Here is a 9,966-nt window from a genome sequence, read left to right on the forward strand (position 1 = left end):
CTTCTTCATCCAGGCAGTAGCCGAAGCCGACACCGCCCCCAGGCTGACACGCCCAGCCCGGTGCTCCCTTGCGGGGCTGTGGGGCAGGGGAGTGGGACCGGAGCAGGCTGCAGGGGTGGGGAGTAGGAGGCGGAAAATGCTGCGCCCCCAGCCGCGGCCCCACCAGCTCCGTGGCTAAGAGGAGAGGCGACGAGGAAGCAGGTAGTCACTTTCCGGGACCTGTGATCTTTCCTGGGACGGGGAGGGGGCGGTCAGGGAGGTGACGCTGGGACCTGAGCTTCAGCCAGCTTGGCGGGTGAGCCCTTGCGCCCAGCCCCTGCGCGCACGACAACGGGCAGGCACCAGCAGAGAGGACTGAATTCCTGCCGGGGGACGCCAGGCCAGTGGGAAAACGGGCTGGAGTCCCGCTCAAGGCCAACACCCGAGGCGCCTTGGTCCCCACTGGAGAGGATTCATGGGTGGGCCCGGCCGGGCGGAGGGCGGCGCGGGAGCCTGGGAGACGGGGGCGCGGCCGCCTGCGGTTTATTGATTGAGTGAAGTTCTGCAAAGTGCTTCGCAGCGGGCCGAGCCCGCGGGAGCTGCCTGCCCGGCCCCGACGCGCATGGTCATTTATAAATTTAAAACTCTTCCGTAGCAACCGGTTATGTACAGAGTTAACGACTGGAATCGTAGAAAACAGCCGGGCCCGGCGGCGGCCTCGGGGGCGGAGCGGCACGGGGCTCAGAGGTGCGGCGCGTAGAAGGCGGGCGCCCCGTAGGTCTGCGAGCCCAGCACGAAGGGCGAAAGCACCGCCGGGCTCGACAGGAACGGCAGCTGCGCGGCGCACACCAGGCCTCCGGGGCCGTGCGCGGGGTACCCGGCCGGGCCGTGCATGCCTAGCGGGGCGCCCATGGGCGGCGAGGGGCTGAGCGGGCTGAGGCCGCCGGGCAGCCCCGTGCCAGGCCCGGCCCCCGGTCCCGGTCCGCCACCACCGCCGGTCGGAGCGCTGGTGTCGGCGCCAGGGTTCTGCTTCTTCCACTTGGTTCGGCGGTTCTGGAACCAGATCTTCACCTGCGTCTCCGTGAGGCTGAGCGATAGCGCCAAGTTGAGGCGCTCGCACACCGACAGGTAGCGCGTGGCCTTGAACTTGTTCTCCAGCGCCACGAGCTGCTCGTAGGTGAAGGCGGTGCGCGCTCGCCGCGGCTTCCCGGATTTGGAGTCGGACCCCGTGCGCTTCCGCTTGGGCTTCGCCGCCGTCGCCGCGCCCTGCGGGGTCGTCCCCGCGCCCCCCGGGGCCGCTGCACCTCCCGGCGGGCCCGGTGCTCCGGGTGAGTTCCCGCGGGGTCCAGGGGCCGCTGCCTCGTCGACGGTGGCTCCGGGGGACGCGTCGGTCTCAGCCGCTCCCTGGCAGCCCGACCCGCGGGCCCCGAGGCCGCCGCCGCCTCCCCGCGCCTCCTCCGAGCCTCGCGCCGCCTCCGTCTCGGGCGCTTCGTCCTCGTCGTCGTCCTCGTCGTCGGGAACCTCGTCCCCGCTGTCCGCGCTCGGGCTGTGGCCGCCGCCGGCGCTGCTGTAGCCGTTGGTGTCGTTGGTCTCGGCCTCCCCTGCCTTGTAGGGGTCGCCGGCATCTGCGGGCGGGAGGGACAAGGGTAGGACAGGGCAGTTAGGACCGGCCCATTCCCAGATCCCGCCCTCCGCCCGCCCCGCTTCCTTCCCCAGGGTTCCCTCCCGCCTCCTGCTCAGCTCCTCCTGCTTCTTCGCCCGTCTCCTCTCTCTTTCCTTCGCTCTGTCGTTTCCCTCCCCTCGGCCTGTCCTTCCTTCCCGCCGCCCGCGTCTCCTTTCGGTCCCTTGCTTGTTTCTTTCTATGGAGAGGGTCCCCCTCGCCCCGCGCTGCCCATTCTCGCGGCGCCGGGCGTTTTTGCCTGAGCGGGGCTGGACAGGTGCTGCGGGCCGGCCCGGCTGCGGAGATTACAGCGGAGTGGAAGCTCTGATCGATCCGCAGGGCAGATACAAACTTAATTAAACTCATTTTGTGTAATGTACAAACTAGTTAAGGCCATTTAATTTATTTCGGCGTATATTACCCTCCAATTACCGCCGGCGCAGGGCCAGCCAATTACCGGGCATTTAATAACAGGCCCGGGGGTGAGGCCGGAGCCGGCCGAGAGAATGGGGCTTGGGGGACCCAAATCCTATGCCCTGGCCGCGACGCCACCTCAAGCCTCCAGGCCCTGAGATTCGGTCGCGAGGTTCAGCCCCGGCTCCCCTGCCCGCGCCTCGGCCCCTGCGCGGAGTTGCCGCGGGTAGGGCCCTGCTCGGCCTCACCAGGAGGGCTGGGCGGGCGTGCAGGTCGGAGTGGCTCCCCGCGGCCTAAAGGCCCCGGTCGGCCGAGTCTGAACAGCAGCTCCGCATCCTCCAAGCAGAGGCCCTGAAGTGACTGCATTTTGAGTCTCTGAAATTTGGAAGAAAGCATCTCTCCCAGGCAGGGTCGTCTATGCCCCGGCACTGGGGGCCTAAATCAGGAGGAGTCGGGGCAGGTGCCCTCCAAAGAGCTGCCCAGCGGCAGCCACGGCCTGCTCTCCGGCCAGGTCGGAACCGAAATCTCCGGTAAGAAATGACCAGTCGTTCCTGTCAGATTCCTCCAGGGCGACCGGCCACCTGGCATGGAGGCCAGCAGGTGGTCTGGGTCCCCACGTCCCTCAGCAGGAGTATGATCCGCCCCTAGACGACAGCGAGCGCCGTCCCAGCCCTGCCCCGGGTGCCTGGCCCAGATCACTCCCCGGCTGTACTATGCGCGCGCCTTCCCGGCTTCAGCGGGATCCCGGCCTTCCGCCCCATAGGCTCCCCGCAGGTGGAGGCTCTGAGCGCAGCGGCCGCAGAGTCCGTAGGGTCCCCTCCACTCATCCGGATTTGTTCGCCCTCCATCTCGGCCGACCCGGAAGAGGCCCCGCGCAGGTGCGGCCCGCAGCCTCCAGGCGCGGAGCTGGTGGCCGCGGCCCAGCCCGATCCGCCCCGCGCTGTCCTCCCTGTGCCTCAGGAGGGCCGGAAAGTTGGAGGGAGGGGGCGGGGGAGGGGACACAAAAAGCAATCAGGAGCGGGTCGAATGCAATTCGCGATCAATAGCGGCCCCTAATAAGTGTAATAGGTTTTAATCGAGTAATTATCCGAATTTTGACCCTATAATTTAGATGTTCGGGGGGAGTTTGCAAGGTGCTTGAAAGAGATATGCACGCGCCGTAATGGGATATCGACCCGACCGGGGGCGCGGGCCGCCCCATTACCGGCCGCTTTCCGCCGCTAAGCACATTTCCCCTTAACTGTAATCGAAGGGACTTAATTGTTTTTCCAGAGATAACCAGCGTTTTGTCACAATTAGTCTGATTTGTCCAAAAAAAAAAAAAAGAGAGAGAGAGAGGGAGAGAAGAGGGAGGGACGCCTCGGGCGGGCACAGTGGGGGCGGGGAGGTCACGGCCAGCCACCGCGCGCGGCCACTCGCCTCCTGCACCAACTACCCTTCCAGGCCGGAGACGCGCGGAGGCGAACCCTGGACCGGCCTCACAGCCCCGCAGCCCCTGGGCCTGGCCCGGCTGAGCTTCTCCAGAGGAGCCTGGCCATGCAGGCTCTGCAGTCCGGGTCGGACGGAGGCCACGGGTGGGCTGGTGCGGACCCCGCGCTCTGCGAACTTTCCACGGAGCCTCGGCGTGGGCCAGACCCAACTCGCCACGGTGTCCCAGGGTCGTAAACGCATAGAAGCCGCCGGTCCCCCTGTCCCTGCGACCTGGCGCCGGGCGCATCCTACTCACTCGGCGGCTCAGCTCCGGCGGCTCCGACTCCCCCAGCGCCGGCGAGGGCGCGGCGCTCCAGCTCCTCGGCGCGCGGCGGGCATCCCGAGGCGGCGGGTGCAGGGGCGCATGGGGCCGAAGCGCAAGGGGGGCACGCAGCGGGCGCCACTGGGCCCAGCAGCACGCAGCGACGTCTCCTGCTGTTGAACTTGTTGGGGTCCAGGATGTCCAGTACCGAGAAGGAGGTGGGGCGCAGGGGCGCTGCGGGCCGGGCCGCTCCGGCCCCCTCGGGCGCCGCAGGCACAGTGTCGCTGGCCGCGAGCGGCGGGGCTCCAGCGCGGGGAAAGGCCGGCAGCTCGGCGCGCCCGTCCATAGCTTCCCGGGCAGCGGCGGCGGGAGCGGGCGGTGCGGGCCCCGAACCTGGTCGGGGAGGCGGCGGCAGCGCGGGAATCTCCCCAGGAGCCGCGGGGCCGCTAGCGCTCATGCCGGCCTCCCGCCGCTCCGGCGGCTCGGGCCCCGCCGCCTACTGGGCTCCCATCCCTGGCGGCCCCGGCACCGCCACACGACCCCGCGCAGGAGGCAGCTGCTCCGCTCGCTCTCGGCGCCGCGCCCTGCGCTCGGCAGGTGCTGCCTTCGCCGCCGCCTTAGGCGCCCGCGGCGCCCGGTCCGCGCATTTATGGCAGCCCCGCCGGAGGCGCCCACGCGCCCACACGCCGAACACACGTGCGCCCGCAGGCGGCCGCGGGGCTCCGCCGCCCTCGTTAGCGCGCGCGCCTAATTGGCTGCGAACGGTCCCGGGCCGAGGAGGCGGGCCCCTCACGGGACACACGGACGGAGCCGCCGGGCCGGACGAACAGACACGCAGCCCGGAGCCCAGCGCGGTCCGCAGGCGGCTGTCGTGGTCAGCGGCGCGTCGCTGCGCCTCCGCTCGCCCGGAAACGGCGCGCCAGCCTCCTTGGCTAAGGGGGAGGAGACAGCCCCGGCTTTTAAATAATTGCGGGATCAATCTGCGGCGGGGCCGCAGAGACCCCAGGACGCGCCGGCCAGCGAGCGCCAGGAGTTGGCTGGGACATCCCGGCGCAGGATGCGGTGACTGGCCCGGCCTCTCCTCCGGGCTCGCAGCGCGCAGGGCCCTGAGCTCCGAAGGCTCCCGCAGCTCTGGCGCCCCTTGGCAGTTGGGGTGGGGATGGGAGGAGAGGTTCTCACGCGCGATTCTCCGAGTCTCCGCCGGGTCTGCAGCCCCCTCCCGCGCGTTCCGAGGGTCTCGGTCCCGCCTCTCTCGCTTGCTCCCGCTTGGGGTCTCCTCTTGCGTCTCTGGGGTCTCTCTTGCTCAGGGTCTCTGCCCCTCCATCCCTTCCCACGCCCGCCCCTTTCACGTCGTCAAATTAGGGCCCGACCTGGAGTCCCAGCAGAGGGGCGGGGCCGGCGGCCCCCGGGCCGCTCATTAGAAGTGGAATCGAAAATGAGAAAGACTGCTTGTCCCTCTTAACCCGCCCCCAAAAGGGGGACCGACAAATTGCACACACAGCAGGCGGCCTACATAAAATCGATCCTCTTCAAGGGGAAAATGTGTGTTTCTTCCAAAAATAATACGACAAATGCCCCCTTCGCCACATCTGGATAAATAGGAAGCCCCGCGGCCTGAGGCTTTATTTGGGTACGTTTTATCTACAGCGGCGATGTTTGCAGGACAGGCCCTTGCGGCCTTCGGCCCTCGAGGATTGGGCCTGGCCTCTGGAGTCCCAGTGCCGAATCGCGGAAGCTCCCCGGCGGGTCGCTCGTCTCTCTCCTCCTCCTGCCCACGCAGCGAGCAGCCAGACGCAGGTGGACCCTGGTGGGCGCCGGCAGTGGGAGCACGCGCGCTTCTTCAGGGTGTGTGTGCGCGGGCGCGTGCACCGGCGGGTGTGCGCGCCGCCTTACGCTGCGGTCCCCGGAGCCTGTTCCGCGCGCAGGGCGGTCCTTTGCAATTACCGCGGGCAATGATCCTTTGGAAGCAGAAATTAAAAGTTGGGAGAAATAATGGTGGACCGATCGGCTGTAATTTGGGCCAAGCTCGGACACGCTGAGCCCCAGGGAGGCTGGAACTGGTTGCGGGGGTGGGGGGGGGCCCGCAGGCCTTCCCGTCCCCCTTCCCCTCCCCCCTCCCCTCCCCCGCCCTCCCCGCTGCTGGTCCATCCCGAGATTCTAATCAGATCCACAACACTGTGTCCTTCCTTGCCAGGACTTGATTATTCTTTATCTTTAAATTATAAATCACCTCTGGGGAAGGAGGGTGGGTAATCTCCCATCGCAGGGAGGCAATTATCTCCTTTCCGCCCCACCTTGGTCTTCACTCTCTCCCCCTCCTCCAGCTAAATTTGGATATAGAGGTGCACACGCCACTCACACACACACACTCGTTCACAAGTGCGTAGCACACACAAGCACAGATCCGTTCACGAGCACCCAGCACACAAGCCCGGCAGAGCCCTCACAAACGCACTGGCATCCCTGCATCTCCCTCTTCCCCGCCAGCGCCAGCGCCAGCTCCGCGCTGGTCTTGGCTTCCTCTTTAACTCTTTCCCGAGGAAGGGCACACAAGACCCTTTCCAGGTCCCTGTGCCCCCTCCCCAGGAGACACAGCCGCTGAGTGGCGGGAGAGGCCTGGGTGGGGGAGGGCTGGGCAGGTCTCAAGGGCAGACCCCTGACCTGGCTGCGGGTCTCCCTGCAAGCACAACCCACTCAAAGCGTCCGTCCCTGCCACAGCCTGACCTCAGCCAAACATCTCCCACTAGTAGCCACAACACGCACCCCTGCCGGGTCCCAGACAGTTGGAACACCTGCGCTTGAGGAAGGGATGGGTAATGGGCACACAGCCCTCTTAGTACAACTTTCAAAACGAACACAGTCACATGGAGAAGATGTTTTATACAACATAGATGCAGTATGTATGATGACTGTCACTAAAACATAGTAAATACAACATATTAAATACGATAGGGAATAGGATAACGGAATTGTGTTATAATATACAACGATGACTCGTTTCCCAGCAAACACGTGCACACCGAGCACTGCAGAATGTTCTCCCTGATGGGGGCCGGGGCTGGTCAGGGTTGAGTGCCACTTTGACGAAAGCACGTGGCTATCTGAAGTTTGTGGGCCCCAAGGTTCTCCTCGAGCCTTCCCTCCCCTCCTCTCTCTGCCCCACACCATCCTCATGTGAGCCGCAGCGGGCGGGGTAATGAACTTCAAAGTTTTCAGTCAGGCTCAGAGGAGCAGGGGCCAAGTGGTGGAGCCTGAGGGGTCCCCCAGAGCTACACAGGGCACCTCCCGTCGCCTCCCCTGGGAAAGGCTCAGAGAGGGCACCGCTGCATGCTCCCCTGCCCCACCCCTCCCCCATCTCTGAGGAACAACGTAAGCCACAGAGATTCAGGGCACCCCTCCTCCTCCTCCTCTCTCAGATCCCCGGAAACATCCCTCCCATCCCCGATCTCAACCTAGCATGTCTGGGGCTATAAAGACGTCCTTTCACTCCTAATCACAATTGATTGTCAATTAGACCCCCATTTGTGCAATCTCTGCCCATCTGCCATCTCGGGTTATCTCCAAGACACCAGCTTCACTTGCAGGGCCCCAGGTGGGCACTGACAGGTGAAATCAGTGCCGGGGGTGGGCTGCCTCTGCCTGCCCAGTGCACAGGAAACATTCCCTCCATTGCAGAGCTCTCCCCCGCTGCAGGTCCAGGTGGGGTCACCATGGGCTTGGGTGCGGGCGTTGGCAGGAACACACCTGGGACAGGAGCAGAAGTCTGGGTGGTGGTAAAGGGTCTTAGAAGGGAGCATGAGGAAAGGAGTGGGTGGGAGCTGAGACTTCAAGGATTTTCTCCCCAGCATTAGAGGTTTTTAAAGTTTGAGGGACAAGAGGAAGAGGGGGAGCCAGCCACCATAGCTACGAACTCAGCATGGGTTTATGAACCACCCCCCGCCTCATTTTTTTCATCTGTCAGTTGCAGGGGTTGAGTCCCATGCGAGCTTCCAGGTCCTGATAACCTCCCCTCGTGGGGCGAATGATGACGACAATGTCACAGCCTTTTACTTGGTGCATGGAGGGGGGTCCCTTCTGTCTTTGCCTGGAAAGCTTTAGCTGGATAGGCTGGAAGGGCAGCAGTGTCCCAGGGGCTCTAGTGTCGGGCAGAGGCATAATCACCTCCACTTTGTATAGTGTTTGCCTCGTGCGAAGTGCTCCCCACCCCACCCGTGGCCCCACAGCCTCACTGTGCACCTCCTTGCATCTGCCGGACGGGGGCGGGGGGTGCGGGCGGAGGACGGGGAAGAAGGCTCCTGTGTCCCTTCCTCTCGCCCCTGCACACACTCTGCGCCACGGCGACCCCTGTTGATCACTGGAGTTTGGGAAGTCAGAGGGGAGCCCTCTGCTTTCAGGCGTGGGTTCCTTCTCTAAGATATGCCCACTTAGGGGCCTGTGACTCCTCAAGAAAGAGTGCACCACACTGGGGACACCAGAAGCGAGAGGGGACACAGGCTCTGACCTCGAGAGCACGTCAGCTCTGGAGACCCGTGGCCCCAGCCTAGCGCGCCTCCGCACAGGGCAGCTTCAGCACTGCGAACAGCGCCAGAACCGCGGACAGCGCGCTCCCGCCACTCCGCCGGAGGCCACGGGCTCGGGCCGTGTTCAGCACCGCGGACAGCGCCAGCATCTCGGAGTGTCTCCTGGCCTCCAGCCCGCCGTCTCTGACCTCCCAGCCCCGCCTTCGACTCCTTCTCAAACTTTGGGATGCCCCAGGGGAGGAAGAGGGCGGCAGGCTGTGTGTGGAGTCTTGGCACGGCGTACATTACACAGCCCGATCAGAAGCCAGCCTGTTCACCTCGACCAAGCCAGCACCCACCAAAGGGCCAGAAGTTTGCCAGGCCGTTCACCGCGTGGGCTTCCATTCTCCTACCTGCAAGCTGCGTGAGTTAAGGAGGGAAAGCACGTGACACAGGGCCTGGCTTCTGGCGAGGAGCCCACCAGAGATGCAAAGGTGAGGCTGAAACCCTTTAAACTTAAAAACAAGACTATACAAACAACTGGAACAACTGGGGACATGGGTGCTATGTGGAGGGCAGGACGCCTGGCTTCCCATCAGGGCTGCAGAGTCAGCCGCTGCTGGCTCCCTCTCCCGGGTGCTGCTGGTTGAATTTGGAGAGCACCCTGGCTCCTGAGGGTTTACTGACAGCAGGGTCAGGCCGGGGCAGGGATTACCACCTTACAGATACACAACCTGAGGCCAGTGAGGACCTATGCTGTGCTCAGTGTCCCCAGCCGGTAAGTGGTAGGGTTTGTATGTGAACACTGGGTTCCTTTGACACAGCGTTTTTCATGTGCCAAGTCATAGGTAATCATGTGACTGGTCTCTGAGAGAAAGCATCCAATCCCAGAGGGGTCCTTGCTCCTCAGGCTCTGTCCCTCCGGACTCTCTCTTATTGCCCCTGCCCCCTCTGGCCTCTGCCTGCCACTGGCTTACACTGCATGGGGTAGCAGGTGCCCAGGTTGGAGCCTGCCTGGGATGGCCACCTTCCCTCCCTTGTCCCCAAGCTCCTGCCGGTACTCAGGGCTGGAAGCATAGGCCTTCTCCTGTCTGTGGCTGCCACAGCCGTCTGGGGGGCTCTGTGGGAATCACCAGGGTCACGTTGCCTGGAGACACATGGTCAGGAGACCCCTCCTGAGTGGGGGTCTGGGGGTGCCTTGGCCGCCTGGCCTCTGCCTGCCCCTGCCCCAGCCTGGCTGCCTCCTGTCTGCTTTCCACCATTCTAAAATGTAAATTAAATAGTACTCCCCCCTTCCAGAAATGCCAGGGACCATGTCTGGGATCTGCAGCCTGGTATCTGGGGCCATTCCTGGCTGGATCCTTCCAGCTACCCTGTACGCTCCCTAGGCCTGTACCCAGTACTCCAAGCCCCTCTTTGTGCCTGGATGGCCGAGCTGCCATGTTCTCTCTGCAGGTGGTTACTCCAAGCCCCTCCCTATGTCTGGATGGCCAAGCTGCCATGTCCTCTCTGCTGCTGGTTACTCTGAGCCCCTCCCTGTGCCTGGATGGCCCAGCTGCCATGTCCTCTCGGTGCCCTTAGCCACTCACTAGTGCACATGCATCATCCCTGCTCCCCTTGGTGGCAGCACCACCTGGAAGCCACCCTGATTTCCTCAAGTAAGGCAGGTACCATCCTGTGCA

General features: G+C 64.4%; 1 protein-coding gene across 1 annotated transcript; it reads right to left on the bottom strand.

The window, feature by feature from the left end:
* Nucleotides 1-720: 720 nt before the first annotated feature.
* On the bottom strand, nucleotides 721-4,242 carry NKX1-1 (NK1 homeobox 1). Its single transcript, XM_055245457.1, has 2 exons — nucleotides 3,780-4,242; nucleotides 721-1,604 (listed from the first exon to the last, which is right to left on the bottom strand). The coding sequence occupies exons 1-2, from the start codon at nucleotides 4,240-4,242 to the stop codon at nucleotides 721-723; spliced, it is 1,347 nt and encodes a 448-aa protein (XP_055101432.1).
* Between the last annotated feature and the right edge of the window lie 5,724 nt (nucleotides 4,243-9,966).

The sequence above is a fragment of the Symphalangus syndactylus genome, chromosome 16 (genome assembly GCF_028878055.3).
Source record: "Symphalangus syndactylus isolate Jambi chromosome 16, NHGRI_mSymSyn1-v2.1_pri, whole genome shotgun sequence".
NCBI lineage: Eukaryota > Metazoa > Chordata > Mammalia > Primates > Hylobatidae > Symphalangus > Symphalangus syndactylus.

Bases quoted from the DNA above. Each gene is read 5' to 3' on its own strand.
- NKX1-1 (XM_055245457.1), bottom strand. From the start codon at position 4,242: ATGAGCGCTAGCGGCCCCGCGGCTCCTGGGGAGATTCCCGCGCTGCCG. The intron at 1,605-3,779 runs GTGAGTAGGATG...TCCCGCCCGCAG, and splicing joins CGCCGGAGCTGAGCCGCCGA to ATGCCGGCGACCCCTACAAG.